General features: G+C 42.4%; 3 protein-coding genes across 3 annotated transcripts in view; 1 reads left to right on the top strand and 2 right to left on the bottom strand.

The window, feature by feature from the left end:
* LOC308376174 (dynamin-1-like protein) overlaps window positions 1-8072 on the bottom strand; it is a 21804-nt gene extending 13732 nt beyond the window's left edge. Inside the window, exons 1-11 of the mRNA XM_080852450.1 lie at window positions 7938-8072; window positions 6678-6798; window positions 6137-6278; window positions 5685-5723; window positions 5364-5410; window positions 5123-5194; window positions 4896-4982; window positions 3968-4130; window positions 3401-3521; window positions 1482-1820; window positions 239-359 (exon numbers count right to left, since the gene is read on the bottom strand). Coding sequence (XP_080708576.1) covers window positions 239-359; window positions 1482-1820; window positions 3401-3521; window positions 3968-4130; window positions 4896-4982; window positions 5123-5194; window positions 5364-5410; window positions 5685-5723; window positions 6137-6278; window positions 6678-6779 — 1233 coding nt within the window. The 5' untranslated portion in view covers window positions 6780-6798; window positions 7938-8072. The remainder of the gene's footprint in view (window positions 1-238; window positions 360-1481; window positions 1821-3400; window positions 3522-3967; window positions 4131-4895; window positions 4983-5122; window positions 5195-5363; window positions 5411-5684; window positions 5724-6136; window positions 6279-6677; window positions 6799-7937) is intronic.
* An 861-nt stretch (window positions 8073-8933) lies between these two features.
* Window positions 8934-13537, top strand: rab7b (RAB7b, member RAS oncogene family). The gene is made up of 6 exons (XM_080852090.1): window positions 8934-9089; window positions 9699-9767; window positions 9993-10119; window positions 10475-10693; window positions 10855-10983; window positions 12220-13537. The coding sequence occupies exons 2-6, from the start codon at window positions 9715-9717 to the stop codon at window positions 12307-12309; spliced, it is 618 nt and encodes a 205-aa protein (XP_080708216.1). The 5' UTR covers window positions 8934-9089; window positions 9699-9714; the 3' UTR covers window positions 12310-13537.
* A 12-nt stretch (window positions 13538-13549) lies between these two features.
* Window positions 13550-16165, bottom strand: ubl4a (ubiquitin like 4A). The gene is made up of 4 exons (XM_080852091.1): window positions 16024-16165; window positions 14921-15026; window positions 14622-14818; window positions 13550-14127 (listed from the first exon to the last, which is right to left on the bottom strand). Exons 1-4 carry the CDS (start codon window positions 16069-16071, stop codon window positions 14020-14022), a joined length of 459 nt encoding a protein of 152 aa, XP_080708217.1. The 5' UTR covers window positions 16072-16165; the 3' UTR covers window positions 13550-14019.
* Between the last annotated feature and the right edge of the window lie 412 nt (window positions 16166-16577).

Raw genomic sequence — 16577 nt, 5'->3', positions numbered from 1 at the left:
AAACAGACACACAACTCAACACTATAATATCATATACAACACACTGAGCCCTTATTTAACAGACACACAACTCAACACTATAATATAATATAATACACACTGAGACACAAAACTCAGACGTACAGCATGGACTGGAGAAGTTTCAAACTTCCAATCCCACTATAACCTGCTCGTTACCATCTATTCACACAAGCCTGCACACATAGGGGGATGAAGGTGAACAGTAATGGGCCGTTACCGTTGCGTTGCGTATGGCTGTGAGGACGTCCAGGTCCGTCAGGCCGCCCAAGGGGTCGATGGACTGCAGCGTGCGACCAAACGTCTCATGGAAGATGTAGCAGATTCGTGCTCCCCCACAGCTGAGAGACAGGCGAACAGTGAGACAGGCGATCAGTCAGACAGGCACACAGTGAGACAGGCACACAGTGAGACAGGCACACAGTGATTGAGAATGTGTGTGCGCACACACACTTCCATGCATACCTATGTGTACAGACATACGCATGGACTTGTTCAAAGACGAACATACACAACCTAACTGGGAACCATCAAATACTATCAGTCCTGGTCCATATGAAAAAGCCTGACAGGCAAGATCCGTGAGTACTGAACTTCACCAGTTCTGCTGTCTGCTTGACATGTTTCAATTTGGGGAAACAAATCAATTTCAGGTTATCAGGACACAGAACCATTTAAAATTCCCTCTGATGTAGAACAAAATCAAAGTTGGCAACAAACTTTCTGCTGAGGTGCATGTTCAAGGATAAAAAAAGTTTTGCTCCATTTGTAGTCACTAAGCATATTTCTGTAGAAAACACAAAACGTGTACCTTACTGCAGAGAATAATGATTGATTCTTTGAGATTCAAGTCCAGCATGGCTCAGTAGTTTCATTTCTTTCAGACATATTTACCGATCAGCTTTTACTTCAGAACAGTATATGAGCTGAAGGTCGTGATCGTGATCAGCCTGGCACTGATTTAAACAGGCCGTTAGAGAAAGATCTCCCTGTGGAGAGTAAATCTGTGTGCATATCTTTATAGGCCTGTGCGGGAGCATCTGTATGTGTTTTTAAATCTGCATATATGATGTGTGCATCCATGTATATCCTGCGTGTGTAAATATGTGCCCATTTTTTTGTATTGTATCTGTGTGTGTGGGAATATGTTTGTGTAGATGTGTGTGTGTGTGTGTGTGTGTGTGTGTGTGTGTGTGTGATTGGATATTTGTGTCCATATGTTTGTGCACTGTGTGTGTGTGGGTGTGTATGTATATGCATGCGCACTGTATGTGCATTTGTGTGTTCTGTGTGAGTGACGGTGCGAGGCACTGGCACTGATTTAAACAGGCCGTTAGAGAAAGATCTCCCTGTGGAGAGTGTGTACGTCTGTGTTCACGCACTGTGAGTGTGCGCAGGCGTGTGTGTATGTATGTATGTGTTTGTATTGAATTAACACGTTATTTTTTTTTCCCCCGACTCACAGCTCTGTGGTCTGGATGTAGCGCGCCGTGCCCTCGATGGTGTTGCAGTAGTCGGAGGCGAACTTGGTGACGATCTGCAGCAGCGTGGCGCTGTGGTCCTCGACTGGCTGGCCGTAGTCGCTGAGGCGCGCCTGGTACTGGGAGCTGAGCACCGTCACGCGCCTCTTCAGCTCGGGCAGGCAGTCGCGGATGTGGTGCATGAGCAGGCGGCTGAGCGTACGCGCCAGGTAGCGTGTGCCGCACCGCGACGCCAACGACGGGTAGTGCCGCTGCAGGAATGCGTGCTCGTCCTTGGCGCAGTCTGCCATACTCTTGTTGGTGTTCAGGTCATGTTGGCTCCTGTGGGTGATGACATGGGGTGGGTGGGGTGAATCAAGATAAAAATGCGACCACAACATGATCAATGATTCTGATCGCTAGCGAAAGAGACCCATGTCACTGGTCATCCATGAACTCACCTATGTAAAACACATTCATAGTCTCTTCACACACCTTACACGCGATTGAGTAATTTTGCATGGATGCTATAATTCTCTTTATCACAGTTATTTGTTTAGGGCTTGGGATAGAGAAGAACTGCTAGACTTTGACCTTTAAACACCGTTGCAGATTAGTTCATATAGTTCCACTAAAATGTAGTAACTTTTGTACGATATTCGGGGGGGAAAGAAACTAGTATTTCTCTAGTTCCACTAAGAGCCTTGGTTCTTTTGTACTGTCCTTGCTTCTGTGCCACTTTAACTGATCTGTGTGGTATCAATAAGGAGGATTTTGTTCTTATCTTATCTTTATCTAATCTCAAGCACATTACTTCCTCACAATCTCTCTCCATCTCGCCTGTTCATAATCTCTGCCTCTCATATCACTACCTAAAGTCCCTTCCCCCCATGGGTTTCCACATCTCTTGTCATCTTCTCAGTTGTACATTGCCTGGCATCCATGTTGCCTAGACTGCAGCCCCCCCCCAATCACTGCCTACAAAACGAACTGCTGCCACACATCGACCTCGCGCCACTATGAAATTCAGCTCTCTGATTGCAATCTGCCCACGGATCGATTATTAAACAGACTTTCTGCTACAATAAAAACAGCTCACGCCGAACACTGGACTGCATGGGGCCTTGCAAGAGCCCTGCGCCTGGGGGCGGACGGGTGGGTTGTCAAATTAAGTTTGCAATGCAAAGTGGCAGTAGAGAGGTGGAGGGCAAGAGCGCGGTCAAATTACTTCAACATTGTACTGCTCTCGTTCTGGCCCTCCAGCAGTGTGGGGCTAAGCTGGAGCAATTGACAGGGACACAGAGGGGGGGGGGGGAGGGACAGAGAGAGGGAGAGAGAGTAAAGAGAGAGAAACAGAGAGAGAGAGAGAGAGAGAGAGAAACAGAGAGAGGAGGGAGAGAGAGAGAGAGAGAGAAACAGAGAGAGGGCGGGGAGGAAGATAAAGAGAGCGAGAGAGAAACAAGGGGAGACAAAAAGAAGGACTATTCTCGCAGTTATCATTCAGGGCCTGGCTTTGGCTTTTAATTTGGGTGACCAGGGGCAGAGGAAAAAGAAAGTACTACATTGGTGGATGTCAGTCAGCACTGGTGAGATACTGATTTAATTAACCAGCTGTAATACTATGAGCCAAGTGACCAAGACATTTTCATTTCAATCAGCAGTTGTGAATTAAATTACATAACACATTTCCCACATGAAAAGACGTTAATGTTTGATAAGCTTTCAATTTCGTCCACAGAATTGGCCTCGGGACGTTTTCTTAAGGGGAAATAGGATAAAACGTGCCTAACAACCAATGTAACAAAAAAAGAAAAAACGTTATCGTCAGACGGATGAACATTTAGAATTTAGAATGTACAACTGTGAGTCAGAACTTTGGAATTAGAAAAAAAATAAATAAACTGAACGCTGTGGAAACAAACCTGTTCACCACACCCACGATCCCCAGCCGCACTGGAATGACTCTGCCCAGAAGCACCTCCAGAGCATCGGTGCCCGCGTCCATCAGGTCCAGCTTACTGACCACCAGCAGAGTCCTGCGACCTGCGCACGTGCACACACAAACACACACAGACACAGACACAGACAGATCAGGACAGTCATCAGTTCACAACAACAAACAACTGACAGTTTAACTGACACACTAAGTTCTGGAATCCAAAAAGTCAAATCCATCGTTTCAAGAAAGTATTCTGCAAAGTACAGTTACTTATTTCACATCACTGACCAACATAAGTGCATTCCCCCACCCCCAAGTACTGTTTGATATTTCACTGTAGTGAAAGATGTGAGATACAGATACAGACTGGCCTTAAATCTGTAATGTCCCTTTAAAATGTCATTGAGCAAAAACAAACATCAAAAGGGTTCCACGATTCCCACAAGAACCAAAAAAGAGTGGCGCACACACACAAGAAAGAGTGAAAGGAACACAAAGCCCTTTGGAGTGGGGCAGAGTGCACAGGGGAGGCCGTGGGCACCCTCCTCACCATCTGTGTCAACTTCTCGGGCCAACTTGAGCGCGTCCGAGGTGGCGAGGTCCGAGTTGGCGGGCGACACGCACAGGATGATGGAGTTGGGGTTGGAGATGAAGCTCACGATCATCTCCTGCACCTGCGCCTCGATGTCCTCCGGCTGATCCCCGACTGGCACCTGCCACAGAGAGGAGGAAGAACCGTCTCGAACGGGAACCAGATCTTTCTTAGACTTTTGATAGGATAAGGATGATGACAGCCTCGCTAAGGCACTGGGAGGGGGGAGGCCGGAGGCTGGGATCGCGGTCGTGGAGGGTGGCTTGGAGTTATTCACAGTCTAACTTTCCACCACACTCCTCCACCACTCCTTTTAACATCATCAAATTAATACTTTCATTTCTCAGCCTGACTGATTAAAAACTGAAGTAAGATGTGGAAGTGTAATTTCTTTCCTTTTTTTTTTGTCATCAGGTTTTTATCTCTAAAATGATCTGCCTAGTTGCTGAGAACAAAAGCCTTATGGTCAACCTCTTAGGCTGAAAAAAGGAAGTAAAGAGTGGGAAATGCCAGAACTACAGTGGAAACAAACCACAGAACGGCTGTGCAGGGAAGACATTTACTCACTCTGTGCCTCTAAAACCAACAATGCACACTCGGTTTGGTGTGCAAATCGAGAGCTTTTTTTTGTCTGGTCTGGCCACAGCGTAATGTGTGATGAGAAAGGTGGACCTTACTTTCATCATTCTCATAACACTTTTATTCAACACGAAGTCACTCACTGCCAACAGCAGAAAAGGCAATGTCTCAGATTTAAGCTCATAATGGTATCTTTTTACTTCTCTTGGCCATGTCCCAAAACCTGGGACTATCTGCAGGGTCAAAGAATATTTTAATTACCTCGTTATGATGGGATGTTGTTTTTTAGAGTTATATTTGAGCTTACCTTGGTGATTCCTGGCAAGTCCACCAGAGTGAGGTTGAGGACATTTGGGGAAAATATTTTCAGGTAGATGGGCTCGGTACTGATGCCCTGCAGGAGGTACAAGCAAGATGGAGGAGAAGAGAAAAACAAAGGCATGAGAGACAACAACAAAAGGTTCACTCTTAGGAGTAAAATGACCCGGCATGTGCGTTCACTGGGTTTAGAGATGACTGTGGCTCTAAACTGACCTTGTCATCACCAGAGCCACGGTCAGTTTCCAACTCAATCTCCTTGCGTATTTCTGAGAAATCGTCGAATATCTATGAGGCACAAAACAGAAAATAATTCATTTAATTGTATTTTAATTGTGTAATCTCTACAGGAATTTCTACCGTTGGGAAATTAAACAAAGATTATTGCTGCTGAGCATTTGACCCAGTTACATCCAAGACAGAAAAATATAACAAGGCCCAATATATCTGAAGGTACCTGGTTTTTACAGTGAAGGAAGGTACCCCATTCTTCTGCCTTGATACCTAAGAAAAGAGTGAGGATAGTGAGTGGACAGCGAGGAATGCTGAGCAACAGATTCACACACTGTAGTCAAGACAACGTGACAAAACAATCAACTTGGGATGGGAGGGTCAGTGAAGTCAGACGGAGGTGAAAAAAAAAAAACTAAAACAAGACAGCACAGGACTGCTTGACATAGGAACACAAAAACAAAGAGAACAGAAGGCAGACAGCACTGACGGACTGTGAAACAAAGGTGAGTACATGCAGAAACTCTAGCAGAGTACACACAGAGACCTGGATAGATGTTTTGGGAGTTTTGTTTTGGCCCGTTTCCTATGGAATAAGGAGGAAGAAAGGGAAGGAGAAAGGGGAATATTTAAAGGTATTGTAAAGACTACCACTCCGTGACAGACCTCAATTAAAAAGGTATAAAAATGTACAGTACATTCCCTTGTAAAGGACAAGCACTTCATTAGATGTATACTACTGTGATATACCAAACGATCATCAAGATCTTTCCCATTACATAAAATCTAATATTTTACAGAAGAAATTAATTAAATGTTATGCTTGTAAAACGGGTTGTCAAGTCTTTCAGAATGCATGCAAAGAGAGGTTAGACAGAATATGAAAACAGCGTGACAGCAAGTATCTCAGCCTATAAAAATACCACATCAACCCTACAAATCATACCCAATCAGCTTGTCCGTTAACAGCACTTAACAGCACAACATGGACATCCTCACCGTTGTCCTGACTGCGCCTCTCCTCCAGTGGGGGCACATGCACCAGCTGCAACACTAGGGGGCGACGTGTGACAATGCCCGTACCCCGGGGCAAAAAGTCACGCCCCACCAGGCTCTCGAGCACAGAGCTCTTTCCACTGCTCTGTAGCGCACATGGAAGAAGAACAAGAGTCAGACTTCCTGCCATAAGACGCACCAGTCTGACTACAACAAGAAACCAGTCGTCATTTACTCTCAACAATTCTGTGTAACTATTAAACAACTTGCAATTAGGCTCCTACTTGACTAAAAAGACTTTTAATAAAATGCCTCACTCTGTGATACATATTAATGACAGCACAATGCATGCATATTACTTGTCAGAGCATGTCAGAGTCCAGCACTAGCTTAAAATTCATATGGTGTCTGGTGACTAGAGATATTTCAGTGTTGCCTTGAGGCAGCCAGGCCTAGCGAGCCATAATGACATGAGTCAGCTATGTGGCCAGTTATGAATGTAGCCTATGCTCTAGTTATAAATCAGCGGCCAGCCATGACTGACCTGGGATCCAACCACCACAATCTGGGGCAGCTGAATGCTCTCAGCTCCCACAGTGAGGAAGACCTCCTGCAGACGGTTTATTACAGGAATCAGAGTGTCCATCTCCTCAGCTGGGAACTACCTGCAGAAAAGAGTGAGATGTGTGTTTGAATGAATGAGGGGAGAATGAGTGTGAGTGTGTGTGTGTGAGCAAATTTGTGTGTGTGTGTGTGTGTGTGTGTGTGTGCAAGAGACAGAGACAGACAGACAGATAGATAATTAATGAATGTCAGAGAGATTAAAATATGCACAACAAGGTAGTTTAAAATGTCCTAATTCTTTAATCTAACAACAACAACAAGTCACAGATACCCTGCAGATAACTGAGATCTCGCACCACAAAGAGGCTTATGTCCCTCAGACAGCAAACAGATAACAAACAGGGGACACAGTAAGCAAATTAAATGTGTTTGCTTTGTTGTGATCCTTAACACAATGAGCTCCACTTATGATTGCATTATCTGACTAAAGCCAACGGGGAGTCAGAAACTGGGGCCAGGTTGACTCCAAATCTTGGGAGGGAGACTGTATTGTTTTTAGGACGGCAGATGACTTGTTCATCTTTCGTTTTTTTCCTTTTTCAATCGCAATAACAGTAGACTACATTCATATTCTAGACAGTACCTCCATTTGTACAGTGAAACGTCAAAGAGGCAACCCACAGCCCATCTCGCTCAACCTCATTTGACACAGATAGCCTACGACTAGAAGATAAATAAGAATAAAGAATGTGACACAGCACACTTAAACCAAAATCGGACAAGAATCGCACATGCAATACACACGGGAGGATCTTAATTATATCACCAGAATAAAATCCATGATGCAAAACACACAGGACAGTGTCAGTAACTGAATAAGGAGGTACCACAGTGATTGGTTGCTGAATCGCGCCTGTTAGCACCATAGCAAGCGCGCTAAGATGAGCAAGCCTACCCGAAGATTGTTTCTAATGCTATTCTAATGCTAAATAGGTCAACGAACACTGTTAAAGCAACACATCGATAGCACACACACTGGGATTGCACAATTTCGCTGATACGTGGATGATCAGGTAATTGTCAATCAACCGGGTGTTGCTACTCTCGTCGTAAGGATGCAAGTCGTTTAAATGTATCCTAGCTCTCAGCTAGCAAGGGCAGCTAAGGAGGAAGCTGGTAAGACATTATAAATTGGCTGGTGAGCTAGCTAGCTAGCTAACAAGAGAGAGTGTTTCCTTACCAGAGAGAAAACAGTCGATTTAAATGGAACCTAAGCTGAGATTTTCACTGCATACTTATACGTTAAGATATATAAAAAATGTGTGTTATATCTTAAGAATTCTTGCAGGACGTCTCATCCCGACCTCACTTGTTTCACATCCGCACACACTGCTGTCACAGTAAATTAGGTGTACCCCGCTTTTGGATCACGCATGCTGATTGGCCATGGAATTTGTAAGGACTGCATATTGCTTACATCTGATAGGTCTAACCCCTTTTCAGTCAATGAATTTGTTATTTGAATTCCACACTTCTGTTTCCTACAATCTCCATTCCAATATGAATTGACATGTAGGACTCGTAAACTACTTTTTTAAAAGTATTTCATATGTTTTATGTTTTGTGTGCTGTATGTAATAATGTACATTGTATTTTAACGGAATGCTGATTTTAATATAAAATATTATAAATATTTATCCAAACATTGTTTCATGAGTAATATATTTGATTTCTGTTGTCCGACATTCTTACATTCTTGATTAGATACTGGTTCAGCAGCAAGAGGATCCAACGGGGCGTGGTTCCCTGAGCAGTAACCTTGTGTCGTTGCCTCTGTGCAACACATAGCAGGTAAGGATAAACGGATGAAATTATTCAAGACATCTGGTCTGGAACAGAGGTCTACAATTTCAACATTTGTGTCAACCAGCACGCCGTAGGTCTTACCCCCTATAGGTTAGGCTATGTTATTTCTTGATCTTGGCTGTGTAGTCCAAAGTATGTTGGTTATGGTATTAAACTACAAATTACCATGAATCACATTTATAACCAGAAAATAGGCCAAAAAGTGTTTTCAGGGATTTCAGCTTAACTTTCAACACAATTTTGACGCACAGGTTGAACACTCATGCAGGGAACGTTTCCGCCATACGGCAGACTATCCAGATTATATTCATGTCAGTGGTGCGTCAACCCCTTGTGACTATGCAGCCATATTCAGTAAGGAACACGCTCACTAAAACAGTTGATGTTTGGCCCGACGGTGAGAAAAAAGACGTCTGACGCTGCAGTTTAGAGAAACAGTTTTCTAAACTGACTGTCAGCTCTCTATTGAAGGCAAGGAAACATCACGACAGTAAAATCTGTCTTTTTAACAGTGTGGAGGCGGACGGTAAGTCTATGGTGTGATTTTGTCTTCCTGCTGTAGCCTATCAATCGATGTTAGCCGATAGCACATATCTGGCTTGTCATAAATTGGTGACAGTGATTTGGTGTCAGCAGCCGATGTACGCAATGTACGATATACATAAACAGTGTGCACCGGCTCTATTGGTTAAATTCGACGAAGGCTTCCCACACTATCTTTTATCAGGACCTCCTTTTCTTATATGGCCAGTGTGATCTTGCGTTAGCAGCGTTTCAATCCAAGAGTTTCGCATCGCAGAAGTAGAAGGACTATAAATTAGATAGCCTGTAGGTTATTTATGGAGGACAAGTTGACCTGCTTCATGTTGTCTTCATTGTGTTGTTGTTGCGCAGTAAGCTCAAGTCCCAGCCCATTGTATGTGATCTTCGCAAAACAAATGGCCTTTATCTTAACCTAATATTTAGCCTACTACCGATAACGGGATACTCCTCAAATACCAGTTCATATAAGCCGCGGGGGCAATTTGTTTATTGTTGCATTCCTCCCAAGTAAATAAATACTATCAAACCTCACTTCAACATAAGACACGTATCTTAAAAGAATTAATGTGACAGTTGATGTTTGTTCACCCAGCTCCAGTGAGAACACCATGGCCTCCCGAAAGAAAGTCCTCTTGAAGGTGATAATCCTTGGTGACTCAGGGTAAGTATGGTGTTGGAATGGTGACAATTTATATTAGTTTTATCTCTCTGGAGTGGTAAATAGTCTTATTCCAAAAAAAGATATGTGGTATTAAGGTGTGATTTTGATTTACACATGGACTTCCAAGTAGGCCAATAATTGAACAGTTGATAACCATGTTTTAATACATAACTGCTTAAAGTGATACACAGATGTTTTAGCTCCACTTTGTACTGTTACCCACAGAGTTGGAAAAACTTCTCTGATGAACCAGTATGTGAACAAGAAGTTCAGCAATCAGTACAAAGCCACAATTGGAGCAGATTTCCTTACCAAAGAAGTAATGGTGGATGACAGACTTGTGACCATGCAGGTGGGTGCTGTTTTGAAACTGAAACCCAATATTGGTCATGCACACTTACAATCAGATGACTCAGGACCATAAAAACGTCTCAAGGTCTCAAGAACCACACCCAATAACTACTCCTTACCTATGTCTTAATAAGTTTCATTGTTTTACAAATAGCTCACACAGGTATTTCACTTTAAAAAGGGGGCTTCTCACCATTCTGTATAAGTATTGATCATATTACAATCACATATGTATCAAAAGACCAGTGATGAGTGACTGTAAAGCCATGCATTAAGTTATGTTATTGAGTGTAAATGTTTTTGAGATACTCATGGGGTGTTTCAGTTACTCATCTTCCCTCTGTTCTGTGACTCAGATCTGGGATACGGCAGGTCAGGAGCGATTCCAGTCGCTGGGGGTGGCGTTCTACCGCGGGGCCGACTGCTGCGTGCTGGTGTACGATGTTACTGCGCCCAACACATTTAAGACTCTTGACAGCTGGCGGGATGAGTTCCTGATCCAGGCTAGCCCCCGTGACCCGGAAAACTTTCCGTTCGTGGTGTTGGGCAACAAAATCGACCTGGAAAACCGGCAGGTCTGTAGGAATACACTGTTCCCCACCTACATGTGCAGTGTGTATTAACGTAACCTCTAAAGACTTAATACAAAAATGCCTATAAGATAGTAAATGAGAAGGATATTCTGCACTGAAGTATTACACCAATAAAAATGGACAGATCTGATTGTATTGAACAGGTGACGACAAAACGAGCCCAGGCATGGTGTCAAAGTAAAAATGCCATCCCATATTTTGAGACCAGTGCCAAGGAAGCCATCAATGTGGACCAGGCCTTCCAGACCATTGCACGAGATGCTCTTAAGCAGGTACCCATAGAGACTTATTTTCATGCAAATATGTGTCAGATGTTAAAATCACCAGTTCTAGGCAATTTTTTATGTTATATGTTACTGTTTAATTAGTAGCTATACCCTCAGACTCACACCAAACGTCCCTGCAATTCAATAGACAATATGCTAAGCGCATTGACTCACGTGATCAGAAGGAATTCTAAATGGGGCATGAGCGCATATTGCTAACATTTACCTATTGTTTGCCTGTTGGTCGTACAGTAAGATCAGGAATCAAGCTTTACATAGTAATTTGAAACACAGCTGTGCCAGTAATACAACAGAAAGATTTCAGGGGGTATCTGTGTTATATAGTGGATGAAGATGACGGCTGTACGTTGACTTGTATAAATGCCTACTATGATGTAGAAGCCAAATTAAACTGGGAATAAAAGAAAAACTTCTTGTTTTTTTTTTACCTGGGCCCTAATTTTAGATTGAGGTGATGGATATCACCAATATAATCCTTAAGGAAATACACCTGTGTCTCTTTTCGTCAATAACTGTAAAGAAACTGTAACAAAATGCCAGTTAATACACTCCGCATTTTACCTTTCTCTTCACCCAGTCTCTGATGTAGCACACCATTCAGTGCCTGTAGTTGATTATCAAAGGCATTGGCATTTATTGAGCACCACACAGTTGACCACAAGGACTGAATAGTGTGCTACGTCAGAGACCAGATGAGGAGAAAGGTAAAACAGTCATTTCATAGTTTCTTTAAAAGGTGAAGGCCAGGTATTTCGCAGAAACCTTCATCCAAAGCAATGTACAGTACACTTACAGTGATCGTTTCTTTCTTTGATGTCAAACCATTATTAACCATTCATTAGCTGTTTAGTGGCGAAAACAAGCGGGTTCCTTTTGGTTTTTCTTTGGTGCATGCTTGTACTGTGGATTCTATTGAATAGCCGTTTTGTGGTTGCCGGTTTTAACATTCTTACTCATTACTGGACAGATTTTGATCATTTTTGTCCCTGTACCCAAAAAGAATGAAAAATAGGACTTGACATGGAGTTTTCCTTTAAACGGTGCATATGACTATGTCTGGTAAAGGAATGGTGTTACAAATGCAAATCTTAATGTTCTGCTTCCTGCTTTAGATAAAGGGTGTCGGTTAAAGGTTAGCGCAACAGGCAGATTAAGTTGGTATCTGTTAAATGTCTTTTTAGACTTATTCATATTTAAACACGACTACTCCTAATATTTTAGGAGTCCGAGGTGGAGACCTATGATTTTCCGGACCAGATCAAGCTGAGGGACGACAGGCCGACTTCGTCCAGCGATGGCTGCAGCTGCTGAGGAAGAAGATGGGATAAGAAATGGGAGTGGTTGGGGCAGCGGGGGCGGCAGCAGTGAGGGTGAGACACCACCAAATCTTAAACCCCAAGAGACAGTTCCAGCGGACAACCTTCCCATCCAACATGAACCCTCTCAGAATCCTCTTGCAGATTGACTGAAAGTGAAACAACCTGCCACTCCCCCCTCCCACCGACCTTCTCTGCGTTTCTCCTCCAAGCAGAGAGGTGGAGAAGAATGAGACACCCAGAAGCGCAGACACCCGACATGTTTAGGCATCGACTTTCAGAGGATCATGTATTAAGATGTTTTCTTGAAATCCAGCCAAATTTAACCATAGATATAATAACTTCATTTTGTACTGTGCACATCATCATACTGTAAGATGTTAGACGTCATGCGACTAACCTATTACTTCAGTTCCCACCTTTTTTTCCCCTGTTCTTTTGATTTTGTTTACAACCTATTCCAGCAGTAAATACCTCCCCCCCCCCTTGATCTGTTTAGAATGTCAGTTACCCATAACCTAGACACAGGCACGACCAACCAAGGTTTAAAAACAAAACAATAAATAAATGGTAGGATCTAGTGTGATATATTTTTTTCTTTTTAAACCGTTAATGTGAAATTTCATGGCTGAGGCAGGAAGTGTGACCAGCAGGAAAGTGGAAGTGAAACGCAGCTCAGGGGTCTGGCCCTGTGGAATTCAGACATGCTGCCTAGTAACATGTCAAAGGTTAAACGTTGCCTCGACAATGTTGCTCACAATTTCCTCTAGCCCTCTGGCAAATTAAAAAGGCACAATATGTTGGAGTCTTTCACCAGAAAGCATTTGGTTAACAGGGTATTTTACACACAAAAAAATTGTTAATGAGTCTGGCCCTATACAGTGTCTTCTAAATGAATACTAGGAGTTCCTGGATACTTATGTAAAGATTATGGCCATATGAAACAGCTCTTGTACCAGCAGATTACATAGAACTGAATCATGAGATTCCCTCAAGCAACATGTTCGTTTTGCTGTTCTTCTGTGTCTTTGATTTACTTTTCACATGTGAAATGCCATTCCATGAATTTTTTTTGTATGCCAAAATGAATCAAATCATGAAGTTTGCTTAAGTAGAATATGTGCCCTTTCTATTCTGGCCTGAAGCCCTCTCTTGTAAATCTATTAATAGTGACAAACTCAAAATAAAATATGATTTAAAAACCTCTTTGGGTGGACAAGGTAAAATACCAAAAAAGCATTCTCTTTTTTTAATTCCTTATTCATATAACACAGTATTTACAAATAACAACTGCAGTCATACTCAGAACCCAAGGCAGCCCAATTGCCCTTAATCAATCGTCCTTGTTAATGTTAACATTTATGTGTATATGGTTTTACATAAAAACTGAATTATCAAATAAATTATGTAGATATCCTGGAACAATGCTTTGGCAAAACGCTCCAAATCACTAACTTATTATGATTGTTGTAAAAAAAAAAAAAAAATCAGTAATGACATTACAACAAGAATAAATACAGAGGTTATGAGTCTTGCCCTACTTTAGATTGCAAGGCCTAGATAGCGTTTCAGCATGCTTTCTTACTAACGTCCAGTGTGGGATGCCTTGCTCCCAAAAGTCCAACTTAAAAGTCATCTCTTGCCTTGCCATGTTGAGCTATGTGGTTAGTCATGGAGGAGTTGCTTGTTCCCAACCTCCCTCTACTTAGTCCATGAACGCTGCATCCAAGCCGTCTACCTCTGGATGGAGCATGCGAATGGCCAGGCGCTCTATGTCGTCCAGACTGAGCTGTCTTATTGAGCGTTCATAATCCTGAAGTAACAGAAAAGCAAGCGAAATTAAACAAGTGGAAGGGAGGGTCCACCCGAGTTTACATACTGGCTTCAACAAATGGGCATTTTGGATGGACAAACTGCTTTCGTTGTTTTAATGCAGTCCTATTGTATTAGAACAGTTCAACTGTATATATAAACACACACACACACACAATTTTATTATGACAAGTATTGTGTGAATGCAAAAGAAGTGAAATTACTGGCAGTCTAATCAAATAAACAAAGTGATATCAGGTCAGTGACACTGTACATAATATTCACAGCTGCTCTGTGTGATAGGAGTTATGTCTTAATCCGGACACTTGATTAGAAAAGTTAACTTATGGCACACCCACCTTTAACTTTGCCCAGGGCTATATTTTACCAAATATTACGACATAAGTGCCCTGAATTAGAGTCTAGAACATTACAAGCATAATGACGATACCAATACTGGTATACAAATGCACATTCTCCGCTGACAAACAGTACCTTATAGAGCTGTTCCTGCACTTTTGCAGCATCTGCAGGGCTGAAGTGTTTGGCCAGCACAACAGCCACTGACTGCCAAACTCCACTGCCACTGGCTTGGGCAGGTTCACTCAAAGCAGCTCTCTCTCCAGCAGGACGGATCACAAGATTCAGTTTAGCCTCTGGCCCAATGGAGTAGTCACTTAATCTGTGCTCATCTGGACAGAGGAAGTGTTCAAGACTTAGGTTCTTGATCCGAAAACAAGTATGATACCAAGGCTACTTTTATGCACTTTCATTTATGTTTGTCTCATAAATACCTGCAAGGGCTTTGCCTTTGTAGAGTAATCGCTGCTGATTTGGAGGTATGTGCAGGCGCTCTGAGACCAGTTCTTTCACCGTTGACACTTTTTCATCTTCTGTGACCTTCAGATAAAGCGGCATTTAAAACACGGGAGGATCAACACAACTTTAATTAAAACACGTACACAGCACTCTATATGCCTATGTTTTCCTATTTGGCCACTTATTTTCAGATTGAGGTCCTTAAGATGCCGCACACTGCATCGAATCTTCCAAATAGTGTATGAAAGCACACCTGTTTGGAAAACACCAGGATATATTCTATTCTGTACACTTGAACCACGGAGCTCTCACACCTGACACGGCTAAACTGTCTACAGAATACCATTAAGATGGCTAACTCTCTTAAAATAAATAATGCCAAGGATAGTAAATGCAGTTCAGATGCTTGATTTGATACTTCCTTACTTTGCTTTGAGTTAGCAATAGTTTAACAGTGTATATTAAAGCAGAGACACACACAAAATAAACTAACAATCTAAGTTAACATTGCGTGTATGGTAGAATGTTAGCTATCCTTAGCTTAGAAGCGAGGTAGCAAATCTAGTTACCCACCCTGCGTAATTTGTATTTATCTTATGCGAAACTTGTACATAATTTAACTACAACTTTGTTAATTTAATTTCCGCTATGATGTTAGTGAGTTTCCATGACTCAATACATGTTTATATCAGGAGAGTGTTGTCGCTAGTTAGCATTTCAACAATGATGTGTTACCGTGACAAGTTCCGAACAAGGAAGCAAAGTTAGCTAGCTCTCTAGTTAGCTAAATTTGCTGCATGTAGCTCCTGTGGTATAGCCCAATACTTTAATCCATTTTCTCTTACAATGGCTGATAAAACAACGGAGTTGTTTTAATAGAGCAGGTAGCTTGTCATCCAAATGCATTCCTATTCAAAGTCGAGACAACACACTTGTGTCCAGTAGAGCCACGTAGACTGAATCCTGCTTATTTTAGCTGGCTAGACCGCTAACGTTAAGCAGGCAAACACAACTGCTAAGTCTAGCCAACATTGGTCTATCGACTCATTCCATTGCTACTATTCTATGTACAACATACCTGGACGTTGCATTCCTTTCCTTGGAGTGGCTTCACCGTGAGAATCATTTTGTCACGGAGTAATACTGTAAATGTCTGAATTCATTCGCAGACAACGGGCGCCTCACCGGGCCATTACAATCTATCTTACTTCGCGTTTCAAGATATCTCACCGAAGAGACCCTCATTGCGCAGCCGCAGAAAGGAATGTGTCAATTGGTTAATTTATTTCTAGGGCTAGAAAGTTCTATAATGGACCGCTTTACTAGTGAAGAGTGCACTTGTGGATTCAGTTGTCTACATCTTGTACAGGTGGAAAGGAGGCTAATCTTTGAGTCTACATTTTAAGATAAAGCTATTCTTCATAATTTAAAAACAAGTACTCGTTTGTAGGTAACAACTGGAATTCAGTGCAGACAGTCATAATGAAAAACCGACACGTTTGTGAACTAGAAGGGTGGTCTATCAGTCATCATTGTCATTCAAAAAACCTGTCAAAATTGCACCATTCGACCGACTGCAACAGACAAAGACAAATATGCTATTAAATCTGATGGTGAGTAGGCCTATAGGCC

This window comes from Sprattus sprattus, assembly GCF_963457725.1.
Source record: "Sprattus sprattus genome assembly, chromosome: 15".
NCBI lineage: Eukaryota > Metazoa > Chordata > Actinopteri > Clupeiformes > Clupeidae > Sprattus > Sprattus sprattus.
The sequence above is the reverse complement of the archived record's forward strand: the minus strand, read 5'-3'. Positions and strand labels throughout refer to the sequence as shown.